This window comes from Patiria miniata, unplaced genomic scaffold, assembly GCF_015706575.1.
Source record: "Patiria miniata isolate m_02_andy unplaced genomic scaffold, ASM1570657v1 HiC_scaffold_24, whole genome shotgun sequence".
Classification (NCBI taxonomy): domain Eukaryota; kingdom Metazoa; phylum Echinodermata; class Asteroidea; order Valvatida; family Asterinidae; genus Patiria; species Patiria miniata.
Window position 1 is genome coordinate 5,387,991 of NW_024037063.1, and position 24,121 is coordinate 5,412,111.

General features: G+C 41.9%; 4 protein-coding genes across 4 annotated transcripts; 2 read left to right on the forward strand and 2 right to left on the reverse strand.

Annotated features, from left to right (window-relative positions):
• The first annotated feature begins 92 nt into the window (after positions 1-92).
• LOC119732225 (cytochrome P450 2F2-like) lies at positions 93-4,572 on the forward strand. Its single transcript, XM_038205659.1, has 3 exons — positions 93-1,114; positions 2,421-3,377; positions 3,516-4,572. Exons 1-3 carry the CDS (start codon positions 757-759, stop codon positions 3,692-3,694), a joined length of 1,494 nt encoding a protein of 497 aa, XP_038061587.1. The 5' UTR covers positions 93-756; the 3' UTR covers positions 3,695-4,572.
• Positions 4,573-4,860: 288 nt separating this feature from the next.
• On the forward strand, positions 4,861-9,444 carry LOC119732224 (cytochrome P450 2U1-like). The gene is made up of 3 exons (XM_038205658.1): positions 4,861-5,744; positions 6,689-7,645; positions 8,126-9,444. The coding sequence occupies exons 1-3, from the start codon at positions 5,384-5,386 to the stop codon at positions 8,302-8,304; spliced, it is 1,497 nt and encodes a 498-aa protein (XP_038061586.1). The 5' UTR covers positions 4,861-5,383; the 3' UTR covers positions 8,305-9,444.
• Positions 9,445-11,228: 1,784 nt separating this feature from the next.
• LOC119732223 (cytochrome P450 2F3-like) lies at positions 11,229-16,570 on the reverse strand. The gene is made up of 3 exons (XM_038205657.1): positions 15,849-16,570; positions 12,058-13,017; positions 11,229-11,657 (listed from the first exon to the last, which is right to left on the reverse strand). Exons 1-3 carry the CDS (start codon positions 16,213-16,215, stop codon positions 11,461-11,463), a joined length of 1,524 nt encoding a protein of 507 aa, XP_038061585.1. The 5' UTR covers positions 16,216-16,570; the 3' UTR covers positions 11,229-11,460.
• A 3,128-nt stretch (positions 16,571-19,698) lies between these two features.
• Positions 19,699-20,934, reverse strand: LOC119731827 (5-hydroxytryptamine receptor 1A-like). Its single transcript, XM_038205100.1, has one exon. It carries the CDS (start codon positions 20,932-20,934, stop codon positions 19,699-19,701), a length of 1,236 nt encoding a protein of 411 aa, XP_038061028.1.
• Positions 20,935-24,121: the final 3,187 nt, after the last annotated feature.

Sequence of the window (24,121 nt, forward strand, 5' to 3'; positions counted from 1 at the left end):
CTGTACACAGGGGATGTGTACAAAAAAGGTCCATTTTGATAAGTCCTTGCCTCCCACAAATAAACGGGAAAGGTTACCGGGTAGCAATCATTCGATCCGAGTATTATCGGCTGCCATACCTCCGGAAGTATTCTCCGAATTGACGTATGGTGTCTTGTGTGCTAGTTGTTTCATAAGACGTTCTGACCATATAATGCGCTTAGGACAGTGGCCTTGCCATGGCTACTTTGAATTAAATGTACGTTCTGTCTAGCAGTGTACTGGCCCTTAAACAACTATCCCCTTAAAAATAACAGGATTAAATCAAATTGGTTGTGTTTTGGGGGGAAGTCGCAAACAAATGCCTTGATCCTTTTCATGAATGGCTGAATATCAGTGAAAGTTGTACTGACTGTGGTCAATACCCACATACCCACAGTCCCTGATCGAGTGATGGCTGAATGGGAACAAAATTGTAACCTTCCCTGTTTTTGAAATGGACTTATCCAAAAGGACATTAGTTTAAGACTCGCCCTGTAGTGTCGACACGGGCGTGCATATGCGCAGTTTGTATTACTGTATCACGTTTGCGATTGCCTACTCAGAATCACTATGAGCAACGGTAGAACTATTTGTGAGTGATAATTGTTCTCTGCTGGATAAATTATTCTGATTAAGGCAGTAGATAGACGACGAGGTTATAAACGTCCCTGGGAGAATTTAATAGGCCCAGCAGCATACTTGCATTTCAATAGATAGGAATTCAAAAAGTCCAAAATGGAGATGCTGAAGTACATTTGTAGCAGTGTTGGTATGACCACCGTGATCCTTTGCCTGGTCATCTTGTTGGCCTTAAGGGTCATCTTCAAGGCAAGGTACTTGCCTCCAGGCCCGTGGGGTTTCCCTTGGCTCGGTATGGTCCCGTACTTCTGGCTCGTCGGTCGCTTGGACGGGGTTCAACGGCACGAAGCTCTAGCCCACTTGGCGGCTCGCTACGGCAAGGTGTTTAGCTTCACGGTGCTTGGAAAACTGGTCCTTGTGCTGTCGAACAAGGAGGCGGTCGAAGAAGTTTTCCGTCGACAAGAGTTGAACGACAGGCCTAAAGTTTGGATCAAAAATGGCCCAAAGGGAGAAGGTAGGGCCTGTTGCGTGTTCTCGTATATATTTTTGTTTTGTTCAGGTTGTTTCATTTATATTTGTATCACCATGCAGATGACGAACGATGTATAGCCCAATTGTATGATTTAAGATTCGGTTTATCGATTTTCGTGGCATTCAAAAAGCAATGCACACCAAAACCTAATCCACATCATCTTTGAAATTTACAGAATCATAAGACAACTTTTTGAAAAGCTGATAAATTTTGCTTTTGTTTCAATATGGCTGGACTGGTATAACTATTACATGATCACGAACCTTCCGTTGAAGTAGAAGAGCCGAACATAATTAACGTTCGTCGTTCAGGCATGCCATTCTTGTCGTAATTGTCATAAGCATTTGATGAAGTTATGTTTTTAAGACTTTATCAGAGTGTTTCTCAATTTGATTGTCCAAGTGTTTTGCTGTGTGGTTTTTGTTTCTGAAAAAAAACCACATCACATCAAAGCCATTTAAATAAAATATGATCCATATGTCTATACATCAACAGAATACAAATTATGGTAGACATACTATCAACCATATGACCCGAAAACGTAAATTAACTTCTTTTAAAAACCTATCACGTATGCAAAATATGTCACGTATCCACCACATTAACGTTTTTTATTAGCTAGGTTGGCAGCGTGTCGTCGTTGATGCAAGCAGACAGACGTATAATTTGAATACCATATGCACTGCAGCGTAGCAGATCCGCAATAATAATTAAAATAATAACAACTTCCAGGGATCATCATAGGATGAATTTCAAACCTGCAATTTCCAATATTTTTGCCTCAATACCATACAAAGTTGAGACACCATTTTGGTTTAAATTTCTGTGAGTTCAGCTTTTTTTTCATCATTTGTAATGCGATCCAGCGGAATGAGTCGTTTGTCGAGAATTTTTATTTGGAGATACAATCCAAAACAAGGCCACTTCATCACATCACTTCATCACATGGCTTGGTGTTCCAACATCCATAATTTTTAACTAAAGATGGTATCAGCATGCAGTTTTCACAGCAGTAATGCCGAGATTGTGCTCTTTTCAAACATGTAATAAAATAAATTATTGACCAGGGTCGACAAAAGACTAATTAATTAAAAATGTTAATCTTTCCCGAGAGGGCGCTGTTGCTGTAATGTTACTTCAGGCACACACTCGACATTTACGGGCACTTCAGACAATACTTTAAGTGGTTCGCATATATATGGCTGCAAAGCTATCTATGAAGATATTGGGAATATAATGGCTTAAATTCCGAAAATTACGTGTGCTGTCTCCGTCTAATGTATCACAGGTCTGGCTACAGCATCCGGTGAAGCCTGGAAGCAGCAGCGCGCCTTTACCGTCCGAATTCTGGATAAGTTTGGGGTTGGCAAGCCAGCCTTTGAGGAAAAGATCGCTAGGGAAGCCAGGTCTCTGCTAAGTGTCATAGCTAAGAAAGAGGGGCAGTCATTTGATCCTAAGCACCTGCTGATGCTCTGCGTCTCCAACGTCATCACTGAGCTTTTGTTTAGTACTAAGCATGAGTACGGTGATGCTGATTACATGAAGCACTTGGATGCCATAAGAGAGATCACACATCTGATGGGCTCATCCGGGGCCGCTAACAGCGTATATCTATTGTCCCACATCCCCACCCCGTCTAGGATCCGCCTCGCTGAGCTCTTAAGCTACGAAGCTAACACCATAGAGGGGATGATTAAGACTCACCTGGACATTTTGGACCGCGGGAACCTCCGTGATTACCTGGACGAGTATCTGAATGAGATGCTAAGCACATGTGAGGAAGGATTACAGTCAGAGATTAGCAGAGAGAATCTCAACAGGAATTTGAGTCATCTGTTCCTGGCCGGAACTGAGAATATTTCCACCACTTTGAGATGGTCCCTGCTGTTCATGATCGGTAAGCCGGACGTCCAGGCGAGAGTCCAGGCCGAGTTGGACCGAGTGGTCGGTCGGGAGCGTCTCCCCACGCTCGCTGACGAGCCTTCACTGCCTTACACCCGGGCTACTATGCTTGAGATCCAGCGAGCCGCGAGCACAGCTGCTCTGGGCGCGGCGCACCGCTCGTCCCGTTCCTTTTCCTACCGCGGGTGGACCATCCCAGCCGACACCACAGTCATTTGCAACGTTTGGGCCATCCACAATGATCCTGAGATCTGGCAGGATCCGGCTGAATTCAAGCCTGAGAGATTCTTGGGAGAAGACAACGAGATCATCAAGGATGCTTGCCTCATCCCATTTAGTGCAGGTAAGCATATAGATGGTATACTCCACGTATGTTGCATTATTAAAAGCTTTTGAGACATTGTGCATTTGAAAAAAAACCAAACTGATATCGTCCAAAACATACTACAAACACAAGTTCTCTGATATCTTTACATTATAGGTAATCGCGTGTGTGTCGGGCGGCACCTAGCCAGAATGGAGATATTCGTCTTCTTTTCTCACCTCATGCATCGCTTCCACTTCCGGAAGGTCGGCAATTCACCTGTTTCTTTCCAGGGACATGGGAGCTTCGCTCGCGAGCCGCTCGACTTTCAAGTGGAAGTGACTGAGCGTAAATAAGCCACGCTGTCTCAATAGAAAAGTTAAGTAACCACGTAGAGAGGTTTACGAAATCACGGATGTGTTTAAGGTGAACGTGTAAATGCCAAACTCTGACTAGTTGGGGCCTCTTCTGTATCCGGAATGAATTTGCATAAGAGCTTGAGTATAAAAATTTGTGTTTGAAAATTACTATATCTTTTTGGAAGTGTTGTAATATTGTAGGCCTACTTGTGGTTAATGGGTAACAGTTTTACAATTTTAATAGTTTGGTGATGGTAATTAGAGCTTACATAAAGCAATATTTTGTATATAATATATCTTTTAATGGATGCTTTTTATTACCACTTTCACCAGGTGTTTTCGCACGGGTGGGAGTACCATTTGGGAAAGTTGTCGGGATGCCACGTGAGGTGAAATAATTCTAAAAGACAATTAAGTTTAATTCTGTGAATTTTACATAAATCATGCTCTGACAGTCATCAGAATTCCTAAACTCTGGTGATTTAAATCCTTACAGAGAGGAGAGAGAGGGCTTTAGTGCCTTCGAGTCTGAACAAGTAAAACGTCGTTAAAAAAATTTAAACGCATTTTTGCTGCTCAATTTCAGGTGGAAGAAAACTAAGGCTTAATGCTAATTAAGCAAAAATTATGTTGGCGTATTGTATGTGTTACAGTTGCTTTCAAGTTATATGCTTTCCTCATGATTTTTTTTCGGTGCATGTTTCTTCTCTTTTGCCATTTTCTTATGTGGCCAACTGCCGAACTGTAAATGGTCCCTCTACGTGCCGGGCCTCATAATATTGTTTTTTCTTGTATTATTCCACAAAGGAACATACCCTGTTACCCTGGGGAGGATTACATCAAAGGTTTATATACAATTAAAGTTTAAATCATGACATTGGAGTTAGCTAAGATCCTATTTATTTTACACTAATAAGATAATTTCTTTTAACTTAGCCGACAGCAAAATGTACTTGGCTAAATCATGCATAATAATTGTATCCTTAGAAGTCATGAGAAAAATCAATTCGGTTTTTTTTTTCTCGATAAAATACTGAACTCTGCATTGCTTTTACAAACAGTATCATACATATTTTTTTCTCAAAGAATTATACATGGGACGGGAACATTGTGCCCTTCCCAACCATACAAATAAAAAGAAAGTCCTTGCTGTATATTCATGTAGGCTACATAATTATGCTTCCGCAGTTGACAAGTTCAGTGACTGTCGATGTTGAAAATGATCGAGCTTCATACGGAAAATACATTAACCTTTGAACCGAGTCGACTGTGACGTATACCAAACAAACTCGAATGCGTGCATGAAGGGTCATGCCGTGAGTGGAAGGTGCATTGATCGAATCACCAACGTACTTCTGTACACGTTCCGCCCCAATGGGAAGATAATATTTGTATACAATAATAGATAGTTTGCAAACCTCCTGCATTCGTCGTGAACGAATTTACATAAAATACCATAAAATAGGCTGCTGAATACAGGCGATCAATAGCATCGGTGTAAAATCTAATGCACTATTATGTATGCATAATGCTCTGGCGATTCGCGCATGCGTAGTTGAGTGTTGACGTCTGGGAAGTTCACGAGCTCTGTAATATCTACGGTACATGAACATGACTGCACAACGTATACAGGACCATACGGTAGAGATAACTAGAGAGTAGACACGGAGTTACTTTCATCGCAAAATGGAAGCTCTACGGTACATCCACGACAATTTGGGCATCAGCTATTCCCTGATCCTTTGCCTGGTCATCTTGTTGGCCTTAAGGGTCATCTTCAAGGCTAGGTACCTGCCTCCAGGCCCGTGGGGTTTCCCTTGGCTCGGTATGGTCCCGTACTTCTTGCTCGTTGGTCGCTTTGGCGGGGTACAGCGGCACGAAGCTCTGGCCCGCTTGGCGGCTCGCTACGGCAAGGTGTTCAGTTTCACGGCGTTCGGCAAAGTGATAATAGTGTTGTCGGATCCACAGGCTGTCAGAGAGCTCTTCAGTCGACAGGAGCTCAATGACCGACCAGAGATCCACATCGAGAACATCCCAACCGGAACAGGTGGGCCAGTGTTAGTTTTAAGTCTCCTGATAGTAATCTCTGGCTTCTGTGAAAAATTGTAGGTCATATTTGTACAAGTGTAGAGATAATTTATTCGATTTTGTTTCCGAACACACTTTTGAGCCCTTTGTTTCCGCCTGTCATCATATATGTGGAAACCCTTTAGTCTGGTACAACATTAACTGGGCATAAGTAATTGTCAGTTTTTAATTCAGTCGAGAAAATGATAAAAAATTTCATTAATTCAACCACTTTCCCCGAGGTTTTAAAATATCAGTATTTATGGCCTTTTCAAGGCCGATAATAATGCCTCACTTCCTATCAAAAGAAACGGTTTACAAAGGGAAATCATTTACGCATCCCTGCGCACAACAGGTTACTGTGTGTACGGTGACACGCCTTTCAGGCCAAACGTACTCGGCATATGTCCACGCACAAAGTTGCGAAATTGAACCTTGGAACACTGAACAATCTGAAGTTCAATACACTTTATCCTGTGCCACCAAAATATATTTATTTTGTGCAATTTACTTTGATGACACTTTTGTGGATTTGGGACTAGCAAACCCCGGCTTTTTCTGTGGCTGTGGCTTCAACTCTTATATTCCAAAAGCATTTTTAAAGATAACAGTAATCTAAACGTATGCCACATGATAATTGAGTGTAACTTGCTTTTTACAGGCCTTTTTTTAATCGGAATCCCACAAAGTCAGGGACCCCAGAAGAGAAAAGCCGAGATTTGAAAAACGTCACTGCTGCGGCTATAAGCGATATGCCACATAGTTTACGTTTTTATGACAAAATTATATAAATGTGTGTTACTTCATATTAATGGTGGAATTGGAGAGAGACGTTTTGAAGCTTAACTTTTGTGAATGGGTGAGTTTTTAGGTCTGACTTGCACTTGAAAGAAATTAAAACATGTTTAAATTTTCCTGAAACAGGCGTCGCTCTAGCAAATGGCGAACGATGGAAACAGCAACGAGTCTTCACCATTCGAATTCTGGAGAAGTACGGCGTAGGAAAACCGGCCTTCGAGGAGAACATCGCCAGCGAAGCCCGGGCCTTGCTTAGGGAGCTTGAGAAGTTAAATGGAGAAGTCTTCAACCCGAAGCACCACCTGATGCTCTGTGTCTCTAACATCATCACTGACATCTTGTTCAGCACTAAGCACGAGTACGATGATGCTGATTACAAGAATTATTTGGACATGGTGGCTGAGATCACCCACCTGATGGGCACGTCTGGAGCAACTCATAGCTTACCTCTCATCAACCTGATCCCATTACCGTCTAGGATCCGCCTCTCTCAGATCCTGGGCTCGGAGTTCGACGACATGCACAAGATCATCAAGAAGCACCGCGATCGTCTGGACCGCGGGAACCTCCGAAATTTCCTAGACGAGTATCTTAACGAGGTAGTCAGCAGGCGTGAGCAGGGATCACCTAGTGAGGTCAACGATGCGAATCTCCCAGAGACCTTGGTACAACTGTACTCAGCTGGCACGGAGAATACCGCTACGACCATGAGATGGGCCCTACTGTTCATGATCGGTAAACTGGATGTCCAGGCGCAAGTCCAGGCCGAGTTGGATAGAGTAGTCGGTCGAGAGCGTCTTCCTACGCTCTCTGATGAACCATTACTTCCCTACACCCGGGCTACCCTGCTTGAAATCCAGCGACTTGGTTCTGTTACGCCTCTGGGCGTAGCGCACTTTTCTGCCAGTGATGTGCCATACCGCAGCTGGACCATCCCAGCACAATCCACGGTCATTCCAAATACTTGGGCCATCCACAACGATCCTGACATCTGGAAGAATCCCGGTGTCTTCAAGCCAGGGAGGTTTCTTGATGAGAAGAATCAGATTGTCAACGATGACCTGATAATGTCGTTTAGCGCAGGTAAGGAGAAGGACTTATAATGGACTTAGTAGCAGAGCTTATCCTTCATAAATTCGTCACAAGTCAAATCATAAGTTACATTTTAGTGGAATAACTTGCCACTTTGACTTAATTGAAACTGCATGATATGACTAGCTTGAGATTATCTACTGAATGAAATGACATCCGGCCACCACTTCTTTTGAAGTTGGTCCAGAAAAATGAAGATCAAAAGATTACGGCTATCATGATTAATACTCAGCTGACATGACGAAACGTCACTTCACCAAAATTACCAATAAGTACAGTAACCACACGGTCAAAGAAAAAATGTCTTGGAGTAAAGGTTCTTTCTTTTTTAGGGATCAAAAGGAGGCCTATATCACAAGTCCTGTCACAAGTGAATTAATCCACATGTCTTGTGACAGGTCAATTCATATTTCCACTCACACAGGATTTATGATAGACAATACAAAAAATGTACCTTTCTTCTCTCCGTAGGTAATCGCATCTGTCCCGGCCGGCACCTGGCCAAGATGGAGATCTTCATCTTATTCACTCACCTCATGCATCGCTTCCAATTCCGAAAGGTCGGCAGTTCACCGCTTTCCTTCCGGGGTCATGGGAGCTTCGCTCGTGTGCCAGACGAGTTCGAGTTGCAAATATCCTTGCGCGAGTAAACCGCCCCATTGATATCCCGTCATGCACACACACATAAAAGGCGCTTTCCATTTATCGGCTTCGTCCCAGCTTAGGATTTTGAAGGATGTTAGACCCTGATATTAGGGACGCTGGCCTGATAACAGGTCTTTTTTCTGCTTCAGTTTATTACATCTTATGATTTTGAGCATTTCCATTTAGTTTTGACATAACAGCTTCAGCACGATTCTAGAGCCACCCTGCAGGAACTTGGTTTAGCAAAACACTTTCTTGCTTTCACTTTTTGAACACGTTTAAATACTAAATTTGTTTAGAGTATTGAAGGATAGTGTTTAGCGATTGAACATTGATGTTTAGGAATTGGACAAATGCAATCTTCACCTTCTTAACATGTTTTAGAGTGCAGTGCAGGCAAGGCTGAAGAATAAGTCGAGGTTTGGGTACCACCAAAGTAAAAACGACTATACTATGGGAACATGATCAGAAATTGACTCACAAAATCAATGAACAAATCTTTGCATCCCAATTATTTAAGAGCTCTGCAGAAAAAAAGGCAATTATAGTATCAATGCAGTTTTTTTATCTAGTTTTCTAAGAAAAGAAAGATTACACCTGAAATTCATATTTGTAAAAAAAAATTACAAAATGAAAAAAATAGACAAGCTACTGTAAAGCAATAAAATTAAACATCGAAAACGCTTAAATTCGAGGACAGAATTCTTTGTTATACTTTTATGTGACATTCGTCATTTTGAGCTGTAGTGGTCATGCTTTCAATCGGTGTGGGGATTTGAGAAGATGTTTTGTCGTGTTTTTTCTATTTCTTTATAAGTGTCAATTACTTTTGATTTGTTTTGATTTTCCATATCAGTGTGAACAAAGATTTTAGGAATGCAACTCAGATTTCAAAGACTCAATCTGGAATTAACTTTAAAAAAAAAACCATCCAATTAAGAACATATTCTAGAAATAATGAAGCTTTTTAGAATAAGCACTTAAACTTTCCAATTAAACAGTGACTAGCAAAGCGAATACTATTTTTGCTTAGATTGTTTTAATACATTGCAATTATAACAGCTATTAAAATTGTAAATTGGAGACATTAACACCATTTTTATAAACATAATAAAAGTGTAATGTTTAAGCAAACACACAATGAATTTAGTGACTTCTTAAGGTAACCAGATCAAATTTATTTGCAACTAACGTTTTAAAACTAGACTACATAATGTAAATTGACATGCCATCTCCATAACATTTTAAAATTACAACCATCTTTCACAATTTTGTTGTGATATTTTACAGCGTGACATTACAAGACAAGAATTTGATTTTCATCTTCTACAAGAAACTATTTTACATGCAGAAATAGTTTTAAAATAATCATCTCCTTTGAGCGTTGAAAACAAACACTAACATGTGTTATACCTGTCAATAAAGCTACAGGAATATAGCTCACAAAAAACACGAAACTACTGTATCTGATTCCTACATTAATTTAAAAACAAAATTGTTTTGAAATCAAAGGTATTTTATTCTCATTTGTTTTGGGCACAGGGTTTTTATATCTTCAATATATCAATAAATTGAAATATAAAAAAAACAATTAAATAGTCATGCAACTATGCCATGCATTTACAACAATGGTTCTGTAGATTTTGCTTCAATTATAATAACCTACGGTCCCTTCAATAGGCCTGAGACCTAATGACGTCACGCTTTGTTGACATGTGCGTTTTTTTCCCTATAAGGCAGACGGTCCCTACTTCGTCTGGCGTCCTGACTTCGCTCCCATAGGAAAGCGCATATGTAAACAAAGCCAGTACGTCATTAGGTCTTAGGTCTATTTACAGCCGTTTTGCACTGCAGATATCTCAAAATATTGTTCTTTGTTCTTTGTGAAACAATGGATGCGCAAACGGTTTACTCACGCCCATCTGATGATACAAAACCACTGCCCTCTGACTCCGCCCTAACGCATAAGGTCTATTGTTAATTTTCTTTCTTTATTTCTTTTGGTCGTATTCACAATTCCTTAGAGAAGAATGCCATTATTGTCCTCTTGGCATCGGTATTTAAGAAAGGACAAGAATGTTACACTGGTTGCGCGATTGGATCGTTTTACGTAACGAGAAGGGGTGAGATTTAAAACACTGATTCAATCAGGTCAAGGGATCTACGTCGTGTTTTTCTTGCTCCATGATGGCCGTACATACTGACTTGGGAAGACGTTCACTTGCTACAACTGAGGATTTTGTAGCCGGCACATTACGCACCGGGGACAGAGTTTCTGAGCTGGACTTGATTTCAATGTGGAGCCTAAAACTATGGTAAGTCCTGTTGCCCAATTATAATTTATTTTGTTGCACAAATATCAATGTTGTACAATCGATAACTAAGAAGCAGTGTATATACAAACGAACGGGACTGGTATCTAGAAGTCTTCAATGATATATGATAAGACAAGAGAAATCAAGTGATTTCCCATATTATTATCGATCAGGCCATGTCATGTTAATTATCTGGACCTTATGAACCTCGTTCACATGGTGTCGAGCAGTACGCTCCCGTCACACCCTCGTAATGGATCGTTTGCATATCCAAAATTGTTGGTTGCGTAAAACATGAAGTTATGATGTTACGACCTTATCAAGCCAATATGCAGTATCACATTGCATATTAATTATGAGCAAATTGGAAAGGAAAGGACTGTTTTTGAGAAGGTGCGGACGTATAATTAAAATGAACGTAAATACACTTTGGGAGTAACACCACCAAGTACTCGATAAAAATCCATTGCTAATTGCCGTATCGAATCAGGATACAGGAAGAAAGTCAAACCCAGGGCTTACTATTGGAAACGAGGTTGAAAACAAAGTAAGCTCTGGGGACGAGGTTGGGACCTTATAATTAGCCTATTTGAGATATGACGAACACAATAATGAAGGATGGTTGGGTGGACGTTTATATCCTACTTTTAAATGCTATTTCAAATAAATATAACATTTTGTTTAAGACGCGTTTTTAGCCCAATTGAGCGCATTCCAGGCCGTAATATCCCTTTAATAATGGAAGTCCCTACTCAACCGCAAACCTTTCCACAATGCAATACAACGTACACCACGCACTTCCCGATCTCTTAGTAAAGAGTGTTTCAATGTCTCATTATTTTGAATTTATGATTCACCCTCCTGGTGGCGCTCTGTAGCCCGTAGTAGGTAAAGGTCAGGAACGCGCGCGAAGCTCCCGTGACCCCGGAAATCGAGGGGCGGGGAACCGTCGACCTTCCGGAAGTTGAACCGATGCAACAAATGGGTGAAGAGAAGGTACATCTCCATCCGAGCAAGATGGCGGCCAATGCAAATACGGTTCCCTGTGGAGAGTAATGGAAGAGCATGCAACATTATTATGGATCTACAGAATAATATTATTCAACTGATCGGAGAGGTTACGGTCATTCTAATACCAGGGAAAAGTTAGAAGTTAGAATCTGGATTCATTTCCCTTACCAGTGGAATAAACTATGTTCCAGTTTGTAAGGAGGGGATACTTAGGAGTCCTAATTTGGTGGAGGTAGCACTCAATGGTTGTGGGATAATTTCATTTAAAAATCAGTGTTTTTTTTTATCAAATTCTGAGCGGGACGCATAAGGGGACAAAACGTTTTGTTTTATAAGAGGTTCGGTATCTCAAGTTATCTATTTTATACCTCTGATGAAAAAAAGGAACAGTAATCACAAATTTGCAGTGAGGGATCTGGTACCTCAACTCACCTGCACTGAACGAAACGATGCCATCAGCTCCCTTCAGCGAGTTAGACTCGGTCAAGAATCTCTCTGGGTTGAACTTCGCCGGCTCCTTCCACACCTTGGGGTCGTAGTGGATGGCCCAGGTGTTCGGTATCACTGGGGTTCGTGCTGGGATGGTGTAGCCGTACAGGTTGAATTCGTCAGTGGAGACGTGGGCGGCTCCTAGCGGGGCTACCGTCGAAAAACGCTGGAGCTCTAAGATAGTGGCTTGGGTGTATGGTAGAGCTGCTTCATCGGAGAGTTGAGGCATCCGATTGGGTCCTACCACTCGGTCTAGTTCCTCCTGGACTCGTGCCTGGACCTCCGGGTACGCGATCATGTACATCAAACCCCATCGGAGGGTAGTGGAGACATTCTCTGTACCGGCTGAGTACAGGTGTATTAGGGTATGCGGGAGGTTCTCCGTACTGATGTGAGACTCGGTCTCGCCGCTCTGCACCTTGGCGAGTATCTCACCGAGGTAGGCATCCGTGAAGTCCTTTGGGTTCCCAGGGTCCAGGTTCTTACGGTGCTCCTTGATGATACCGATCATGTACCTACACTCTGTTGTACCAAACTCGGCCAGCCGCTTCTTGGAATCCAGAGGGAGATGCTTGATGAGAGGGGCGCTTTGGATGGCCCCAGAGGTGCCCATGAGATGAGTTATCTCGGCAATCATGTCCAGGAAGGCTTTGTACTTATCGTCATCGTATTCGTGCCTGATGCTGAACAGCAAAGTGGAGATGATGTTGGAGACGCAGATCAGCATGGGAAACTTGGGGTCGAAGGGTTTACCTTCATGGGATGCGATCTCGTCCAGGACCGTCCGGGCTTCTTGAGCGATCTTTTCTTCGTGGACTGGCCGGCCAGCTCCCAGACTCTCCAAGGTACGGATGCTGAAGCTCCGCTGCTCTTTCCAGCAATCGCCAGATGCGAAAGCCACACCTGTTTGTGCAATAAAAAAAAGTATAGTGTGGACGATAGGGGAGAAGTGGAGCTTTTTTTCTGTGGTAACCATTAACAAATATCTTCTTTGATTGACAAAGTGATGAATCTGAAAATAACCAGACGGAGATAATCCTTAATGGTTTGATTTTATAATGTGAATTTTACTTACTTAACCTTATTATCAAATCAGTGCTTGAATTTAAAAATTTTAAGTCATTTTAAAATTCCTTTAAAAAAAACCATTAAGGTCGTATGCCAACCTTAGCCATATTCCAATATGCCAATTGTTGAAAAAATAAAAATTGCACCAGACTGTGTTTAATCTGACAACGTGCCATAAGTATTGATGGATTAAATATTAATACAGTCCACTAATACAGAATATCCTTCAAAAGATTATTGATTAAAAGGAACCGGTCATTATCTCCGTGCTGCATGCTTTTTGTAAACCGTCCCATAATCTGTCTGTGTATGCTATCAAGTCTGACAGCACTGATGGTTTCCATACATGTACATGTTCATGTTTTTAAACACGATCGCTTTGTGGAAAGGCGAGCGAACAACCCAAGATGACAAAATAGCCTTAATTGTGGTGTCTTAAGATTGTGGGGGTTTTAGGGCGTCTCAAATGTTCAGTACGATTTGAAATTTTGCATGGTGAAGGCTAGAATGAGAGAAGGTTCGTAGGTACACCCTGTGGATTCTATCTTTTTTTTCTAAGAGTGATAGTTCTGAGAAGAACCGGCGAGTGTGAACTCGACGTTTCGACCAGGATGCTGTGGTCGTCCTCCTTTTCTTCTCACTGGTTCTTCTCAGAACCATCACTCTTATAAAAGAGATGGAATCCACAGGTTGTACCCGCAAACCTTCTCTCAGCCTCAAATGTTGTTGTACTTCTTGGTATAGCAGATAACTTGGTTCAATGCACTTTATGTATCAGATGTTTTTTTATCTTTAAGGTCGGACAGACCAAACAATTTAGAGTGCATTTAACTACTAATAGTCACGAGTGCTGGTTATCATATCGTCGACAAAAGTGGAACTAAACAAACTGACCTTGCTATAGGACAAAATTCATGTTATTCATTAACTTCTTTAATTATTTTGAATAGAGAAAGACAAGTAGGCCTATGTGCTGGAATGAATTGACTGAAACAAAAATTAAAGATGAAACCTGGATTGAGTTTTAGCACTGGTCTTCTTGGCGGTATAATAGAAGATTGCGCTTTCGTGTTCAGAGTTGTATCGAATTCATCACGGGTCCAATCACAAGTCTTTACAAGTCCAAATACAAGTCACCGCTAGTGACAAGTACCAGGGTGTCAATGAGAAGAGAAAGCTTTGTCGCATTTAATTTGAGGACCTTGTTACTTATTAGAGACTGTTGATTGACTTAGCAGATAAGTTTTCAGATCTTTCCATAGAATTCCTCCGTGCTCTGTGCTGAGCTCACTGCTAACTATAAAATATAAGATAGTTCTTCATGAGGAAAACCATGTGCTTAATAGTGCCAGGTCATGTATTTCTGTACCTCAGCGACAAAAAGGGTAGAAGTTTGGAATGCAGTATTTCAGCGGGGCTTGCCCGATCTACCTTTAACCCGACTCAAGTGGGTCGTATTAATAGATCGGTGTATCTGGGGGTTTCTTTCAATGTCATGGACCTTTGCAGTCAGTCCTTTTTCATGTCCTGTTTAAATCAGAGGAAGCCGGATTGATATCGAATGTTTATTCAAACTTACATTGACAAGTGGTTTGGGCAAAGACTATCTTTGTTCCTTGTTCTACAGGGTGAGTCAAAAAGAAAGTGACTCGCATAGATTAATGATTTTTCCACTTCAAAAAGCAATTAAATTTGACGAATCAACGAAGCAAATATTAAAAGAGCATGTACATCTACTCAATTTTAAAAAATAAGGAAGAAGTTATGAATATTTTAAGAATCCAGTTTTACAGCTGTCTATATGGAATGCCATTTTAAGCTACTGTGCTGAGTGAGAACCATATCACACACAGTCATTCAGATGCAAATGAGATGTGTATAATTTTTAGTCAAGACTGAAACATTATTTCTACTTTTTTGTGTTTTGAATATGCCGATTATTTTCTGAAATAATGATGGTGCATGGTTTTTGTCTATTTTCCTATGTAAATTTTCATTCATTCACGAAGGCAGGAAACGCCCTTGTTTCCTTGTATTTGAACGGTATATGATCATTATATATAGGAGACAGCTGAATTTTGTGACGTTTGTATTACAGTAGACATAACTTATGAATTCATATGAAAATTACGTGAAATTTTCACGGTTATACTGGTCAATATATAAACTTCATACCTGTTATTTGTATTAAATGAAGTAAGCCACATATTGTTTTAGTATTTGTCTTTTTCATCAGGTCACTTTGTTTTTTACTCACCCTGCATGGTTAAAACAAATGATGCAAAAGTGTTCCACTATCATTTTACAATTGATATCAGGCTCAATAACCGCCTAGGAAAATAAATCCACTATTTGTGTTTTAGAAAAGTCATAGATGTTATCAATACGATTATGTCCAAGAATTGTAAAGGAAATACCCTTTTTTAGGCTGAGAGCTACAAAGTGTGTTAAGACAGTGAAAATCCCTGCATGTAGGGATAGTCTTCGGGTGGATTCGAACCGGGCGCACACTGAAATGAAATGCGTGAGCCAGTACTGGGTTCTCAAATTGCCAATGTACCGGTATATTGGCAGTCACACGTAGTGAGAAGTGTGCAATGGCACTGCCAAATTCTGGGCAGACAGCCCTATTAAAAAGATACCCAGATAGATGGTATCCATCCTACCTTTTCCGAGGGAGTGATTCTTAACCTTCATCCTCGGTCGGTCGTTCATCTCCCGTCGTTGGTACGCCTCCTTGATCGCCTCGGCATCATTCAAGACCACCACAACTCGTCCGAAGGCCGTGAAACTGAACACTTTACCGTACCTCCCAGCCACCCTCGCCAGTGCCTCGTGCCGCTGAAGTCCGTACAACCAGTCCATCAGGAGCAAGTACGGCACCAGGCCAAAATATGGCAGCCCCCATGGTCCGGGAGGGAGGTTGCCCCTCCGGTTCCACAGGCCGTAGGTAACGGCGAGCGACACTGCTATCAAAACGACGACGTTACGGTTGAGCATTTGCTCATAGACGTACTCGATGGTGGACTCCATTTTGTTCAGAATGTCAACCCCTCTAGCCTTAAATTCAGCCGTCAACTGAAAATCTCCCCCACCCAGCCCGATTAGCCTACTCCAGCCAGCCGGTGCGGGCTTTGAATTTATAGTGCCCCGAGAGGTCTATTTACACTGTGTGTCCCATGCATGGTTGGGTTCACCACCGGTGGTTCAAGGCCCTAATAATTGGTGTATTTATAGAACGAGGAATATGTACACCATACACCTGTCGCAATGAGTAATGTTTCCTTCTCATGTATACTCCGGATTTCGTATCAGTAACAAGTCTACTAGGAAACAATTCTACTAATTAAGACTATGTTCTTTCACTTTCTGCCACAGTGTATCGCAAATCACTATTAAACACTCAGTATTAATAGTACGTGTTACCCTGGATTTCTTTCCTCGAATAAAACAGTTTAGTTTTCAAACTGCGCATGTGCACATCAAGATCAGACGATATTTGTGTGTTCCGTTGGGATAATAACAGCGGATAAACGCACACAAGTCTTTGGGGCAATGTGACTAAATCAGCAATTTAATTTCAAGAAATCAAATACATAAGATGGTGCTTAGCGCACATACTTTTAAGCCTATAAGATAGTTTAAAACAAGGTGAAATTCCAGCTTTTTGGGATTTTGTGTTGTTTTTTTCACGCATACGTGTTTAAAATCGTCCGATAGTACATGTGCGTATATGTATATGCGCAGTTAGAATAAATAATAATCTGACCAAGAGAATTACAAATAACTTTACCGAGCAAGAATCTGACTGAGCAAGGACGCAATAAAATGATACGCCTGTAGAGAAGACTAACACGTAGAAAACACATCCCTGTTGTAAGTCTGCAGATGTAATTAGGCTATGCCACAATCCTTCTTCGTGCGGAACGAAGCGTTACAGTTGTGCATGCATCGAATGCACCGTCTGCAGTTCTTTCTCCGTTCGTGATTTCTGGGACGATATCAACAAATCGATTTGCCTGATTTGTTGGCCTTTTCCACCCATGTAATTCTCTGCCGAGTTCGTGGCCTCCTGGGGTAAAAAAACTTTCATTTGCGTAACATTAAAACACGCCCCTCCCCAGTCCAACCCCCCCCCCCCCCCCCCCCCCCCCCCCCCCCCGCTTAAAGACCACGCACCTGCCCCGCAGAAACTTTGAGGGTTTTATACATTTTGTTACTTCAGATTTAATTTTTAAAAATGGTTCTTTTATAACATAGTAGTAATGGAGCATTAATCTTCCTTTCGAGGGAGTGGAATAAATCGGCTTAAAAATGTCATTTTGAAGGCTGTCTCCTGAGTCTGAAGCTCTTATATTTTCAATAGGAAGTCGTGAATACAAAATAACATCCGGAAAAATATGTGGTACGTGTTTCCTCTTTGCCTCTCGTCCCAATCGGGACTAGTCCCAGGCGCAGTTCTAGAGCCTATTTTTTTTTTGGGGGGGGGGGGCTAGCAAGGTGGATCTAGAATTTTTTCTGGGAGGCGTGCTGAAATGTAGACCGGTTATTTTCTCCGGACACTTAAGGCCTCCACAAATCAATAGGGCGGGGGGGGGGGGGGGGGGGGGGCTCGTGCCATATTTTCAATGGGGAGCGCTGATAAAATCCTACAATCAGGCACGCTATAGGCCTATTAACTAAAAGTGTACAAATGGGGGAGACCGTTCCCATGTACGTCAAATTCTTACATTTTGCTAGTGCATTGTTTTTTTATGATTTTTTTTTGGGGGGGGGGGGCTAGACAAAACCGCCACTGTCCCGATTAAATGTCAAAGCATGGTGATATTCTGGATCATGATGCATCAACCCCCCCCCCCCAGCATCAAATTGTATGAAGTAAAAACAACTTTGCCGTCTAACTAAAATGCGAGTGCTGTTCTCCAAATTTTAATCTTGCAGATTTATCTTGCAGATGTCCAACAGCACTGGACAAAAAAAAACAAGAATGGAACAAGACCAGAGCAAGACTGCACCTCTCTTTTATTTTATTTTTAAGCAAATTCGGTGGGAGGCCCTGGGGATGTTATACTCGGATAGAATCTTCTTATCGTTCAATCTTGCAGATTCTGTCAATTTTTGTATTATATTGAGATTCTTTTCTTCTCGTTCCTAGCCCATGGGTTCGCTTATACAGTGACGCACTCTAGAGCGATGTTTTACACATAGTGCTTAGGGTGTAAAACTTAATTTCATACGTCTGGTTGGGAAAAACAAGATTTACCTGTGATTAACATGTGATCCGACTGCATACAGAACACACGGCAGTGCAAAATACTTATAAAGAAGAACTTTTGTGCACAACTACTCGCATACCATAGTTTGGTGCCATGATTACATCACTTTTCTTTTTTAAATACGACGTAAAATAAAACTTTATTTTTATCAAGTATATATTATATACAGTTTTGACCGGAACGTATACTGTTAACATGTTGAGACCTATTACGAATTGTAGTTGACATTTCTACAAGTTAGTAGAAAGTAGCCCTTTAATCACTGAAGTTTTAAAGATGGCTTTCAAAAAGTAATAAATTGAATAAACAGCCTGCTGTGTTCTTTCTCAACTTGATGGGGCTTCAGCTGTAATAATGGCCTACTTTGACGGTGTAGATTTGAGAAACAGACTTGTTTTGAGATCGAACTTTAAACCATCAGTAATTACACAAGGTTTCGTTCCACACGTTAATAACAACATCGCTCTTCATTTGTTTTTACAGGGTGAGTAAAAAAAACTGCAAAAATGCAAAGGAGACATCGGGTTTTTTTTATATCCAAGTTGAAGCTTTGAATGTTAAAAACTTTTAAGAATGACATATTCATTAGTAACCTTGTGTGTGCAAAAAAATTGAACTTAATCGCATTTACCGTTTATCTTTTGTGAACCTTTTTACTGCGTTACCGGGTTTACGCTTTTGTCCACGTGGCGTCTAAAATTGCATAAGAGTACAAAATGTGTCTCCCAGAGCCGTTCTTTTCATCCATTAGGTCTAGAGCTGAGACATGCATTGCCTTGCAGGGTTGCCAAGTCGAGGGCCGAGCTGCAATTGTGTGAACAATGAAGGACACAGTAACTGCAGTATAGCCCAGAGAAACTTTGCATAAACATGAAGAAGTGAAACAGTAAAAAAGCATGAGCTTTAAGGAACTGTCAGTTAAATCTGTGTTGACTCTAATGTCTTTATTGTACCGTTACCGCTCTTATGCAAAATTCTGATGCGTCGTGGACAAAAACCTAAATCGGGTACCGCAGTAAAACGGTTCATTAAAGACAAACGGTAAATGCAATTAACTTCATTTTTTCAACACAAGGTTACTAATGAATATGTCATTCCTACAAAATTTAAAAACTTCAAAACTTCAACTTGGTTTGGGAAAAAATAGATCCTTTGCATTATTGCAGTTTCTTTTTAATCGCCCTGTATTATTATTACTGTTATTATTAAAATCAATTAAATTTAGCGAAACGAATTAGCTTCAGCAGAGTCTCAGCTTCTTGAACAAATTCTTACAATCTTGCCGAAATCCCCGGTTAGCTAGTCCATAAATGATAGGATTGACTGTGCTATTCAGGGGAATGAACATTGAAACGACCGCTAAGGCGGGCAAAACGCCGTCGTCTAACTTCCCTCCGTCCTGACGGAAGAGTTCAATGGCGACGTAGACCCAATAGGGCAGCCACGCCAGCAAAAACACCACACTGGTGATGAACAGCATTCGGGTGACTTTCTTCTGCCCGGAGGCCCTCATGGGAGGCAGGATACTAGATGGAGGCTCCCGCCACCGGATGCGTTTTGGGGCGATTGGTTTGTCAGCCCACTTTTGATCGTGACTTTTCACTGAAAATGTGAGACGGTTCGTGCTCTTGGTAGCTTTCTTTCTGGACACTTCACGTGCAGGTCCCTGCGATTCACGTGTTGTTTGTTGATTTGCGGATGTTGATGCTCCATCATTTAACTGAAGTTCGTTGCAGAAGGAAGTAACTTTCATCTCATGTCTGTCAACCTCATCAACTCTAAAGTGAATGTTTGGACTGATAGCCGATAGGTTACGTACTTTCCTCCCTACTCGACCAGAACCCACCCAACCCACCCTTGCCTGTCTCCGAATGGCAATATACACTCTACCGTAACACACGATGACCATCAGTAACGGAATGACGTAGTCAATCACCTGCAGCACCAAGGTGTATCTCTGAATATTGACGGTGGGGTTGTTTTTAGTCATAAAATTCGGCAGCGCGAGTGCTAACATGAACACAAGACTGGCCAGGATTGCCAGTTTGGCACGGAGTTTGTTGAAAATTCGCCTGTGTGGTCGACAGACGCTGTCATAGCGATCCAAGGCGATGATACCCATCAACAATGAGGAGCAACCAAGAAGAATGACGTCTAGTAGAACAAAAGGATACTCCACGATATCTGGGATAGGTTTCCCAGATAAGACGTAAGCAAACTTGGCCAGATTCCGGATTCGCATCAAACAGACACCCAAATCCACACCTGCTAGTCCCATGATGAGTATGTGGGTACTCGTCTTCTGCAGTTTTCTCCGATACACGCTAAGAATCAAGGAGTTTCCAACGGTGCCAAAGATGAGCATGAACGCGCTGACCACAGTCTTCCCGACAGCTTCCAAGACTGTGACGCTCGCACCAACTGGTTTGGGCGTGACGCTGACGAGCCCCATGGTATAACCGTCAGTTCCCGCCATCCTTGTAGAAAACGACTCACGAGTGCGTCTAATGTAACGCTTGCACATCGACTACTGCGTTTCCGGCTATCAAGTCGGACCACTCTTCGCATACAAGATAGGCATGCTCCCTCTTGCTACAGAGAATGTGTTGCAACTTTGCTTGCAGTGGTTTTATTGAAGTAGGTGTGTTCAAGCGAATTTCATGACGTCAACAACGGAAGTTTTAAAATTCGCGTCACGTAGGCCTATATGAACCGCCTTTATGCATTCACGTTTACAACAGTATAAAAGCAGAACACCTGACGAGCATCATAAGTGGTCCATGAAATGGAAGTCACTTTATCATTTTAATGTCTTGTTCAAACGGGTTTTAAAGAAAGTCATTAAAGTTGGTTTATGTTCTTAAATAATGCAATCAGTGATTAAGAAGTGATGCGCACTAGAGTTTCTGTCTTTGATTGATCATGTGTTGCACAATGTTCCGTTGATGGAGTGCCGCTTAAATCACCACTATTCATAAAGGCGAATTTATGACAGTAAATGGTCGTACATTACTAACCGCCTTTCGGGGTGAATGACTTTCCCAAGTGTTTAAGTAGGGTGATTGTCCGAGACTCGAATCGAGAAACCCTTTAAATTGTGAAGGCCGGTAATTGCGTCACTACATTATTCACATTTGCTTTTGGATGCACGGCCCTAAAAAATTGCGTTTAATCTAAATTGAATGCATGTCGGCTCCAATTAATGTTTGAATATTGAGAATTGTAAGTGGGTCTTTTTATAGAGTAAATTTGATGTATAATTGAGTTTATCACTATTGTCTTATGGGTTCTAGATTCAACCAATGAGATATCACGATATGATCCGGGGTTCATTTGTCTCCGGTTTCAATTGTCGACATCCACTCCGTTCACAAGTACCCCCTCACCGGCAAGGAAAGTACAGTTGGGGTTGACTGACCGACGCCATCTTGACTGACTAGACTGCAAGTTTGCCGCTACGCGCGGACGTACCACTGCATGTACACATAGTACAAATCCCCTGGTGTGCGTGCGTCACACCAGTTAATACGCGTCAACCAGCTTAATCCCGAGGGACGTCGTTGCTAGGTAAAAGGGCGCCCTCTTTCGTTGGCGCACAGAGCCCATAGCGCCCTCTTTCGATCGACATTTGCATAAAGATGTCTTAGACCCCCCCCCCCCCACCCAAAAAACATTGCTTGGCTCACCCTCCCATTTAAATCATTGATTGGATCACCTCTGAGCGCGCAACATGATTTTTTTAATGCTGCTTAGCTAGCTTTGCGCATGGACGGTGATTGAAACATGAACACACGATTATCAAAAAACTCACTCTACTTGCCATGCTACAAAAAGTACGCACAATCGTCAGTGCCTCCAGGGATGCAACTTTCAAGCATTTCAACTGCATAGATTGTAAATACAAAACAGTAATTTCCCCCTGTTTATTGATATTTGTCAGAGACACTTTCGAATGCAGCAAAAATCGAAGCTCATCACCTCGGAAAAACGGCTGCTCATTTGCGGCGCGGCCTATATTGCCATTTTGTGATAGGCTTGTTGTGCGCAACAATTACCATTGTGATTTTGAATTCACGAGGCGAGATTCAGACTTATGCACATCATGCATATAATTTGCATACATCAGGAGGAATGCCTCCTGGTGTAGTCAGGTTCACTGTTAGCTACCTGTCCCCATATTTGAAGTCCGAATGACAATGGGGACAGGGAACCAGACTAAAATGGATGTCTAAGGCCGTGTCCGAAACGGGCTTCCAGAGCTACGGCTACGTCTATTGTCAGCGCGTCTCCGCGTATTTCTAATGGAGCGAAGACCTAGACCTAGCTCTAGACAACAGATTCGGATGCAGCCTAAGATTGGTACTTAGAACGCCCTCCGTGGATTACAAGAAAAGAGTCACGAGGAAAGAGTCTCTCGTCTCCAACGTCCTACAGTGCTGATTACCTCTAAGCATTACTCGCTCTCGTGGATACATTTTCTGTAATCAGGACCGGTGTAGACAGCGACAGATCACGTGTTCGGGTTAGAGTCCATATAAGGTGAGAGAGACTAGATTTCATAGGAGTCCAAAATGTTATATGACACCGAGTAGCTCAGAGTCAGCTTTTCCGTACGTAGGCCTACACTATTTTGGTATTTACGCGTACAGGTAACACTTACGTTTCCCAGGTGGATACGACCGAACAAGGAAAGGGCAAAGTGCGCCCTCTCGGGCGAAGCGCCCTCTTGAGGTGAGACTACAAAGTGAAATGGGACTCTGGTAATGATGGTCGTTTCCTTTGCTGCAGGAATTGGCCATGCCTGGAGGTGGCTGATCACATGTTCGGCATGGAAGGAATAATCTGGTGCGTTCAGCGGGAATCATCCGCAGGTGACTTAAATAAGAGTGACCCCATCATGAGGCCCGAGGAGAAAAATAGGAATGATTTCATTCTACTCGCAGTAGGCTTGTATGGGTGAGTGTGCGTGCTTTTGTTTTTTAATTCATCACAATTCACTTTTACACAACAGGTGATACAGGTGTAATGCTCAAATCTATAATATAACAAACATGTGTTGACTCTGAGTGTTATTACATAAATTCTTTTTTTTTCGATAGACCAAAACTAAGTGCTCATACAGAAGTTACACCAATTCAATACATATGTACACATTGCCGTAATGATTGTGCTACCGTATGAATTCTATGGGCTTAGTAACCGGTTTTTTCGTATATACAGAACTTGAACCGATGTTTTCTGTTACAATGAGGTGAATTGATGCCTATCAATCTAGATAACAACTACGAGTAGTCAAACATTAACACTGCACGATCGGGACTTATACTTTACGGTTAGTCCACAAAAAACAGTCGGTCTCTGGTCAGCCCGCGCGTCGATTTTGATCGTGTGCGTCATTTTTTTATTTTTTCAAACTTGTCCGCGCTAGCTACAACAGCGCCCTTTATGTAATTGCTGCACCGCCTCACATGCTCGTGTTCGCTCGTACCGTACCCCCGCCCTGCAAACAGGACGCTGGAACAGGCTGTTGAGCTTCACAGAATCTTGTGAAGGAAGTGCACGGGGTGGCATTCTGGGTAATTTATCATGACCTATGTATAAAGACATCTGGCTGCAGCTGTTAATTAAGACTACAGTTAGCCAATGCGCGCGAATGCTATCCG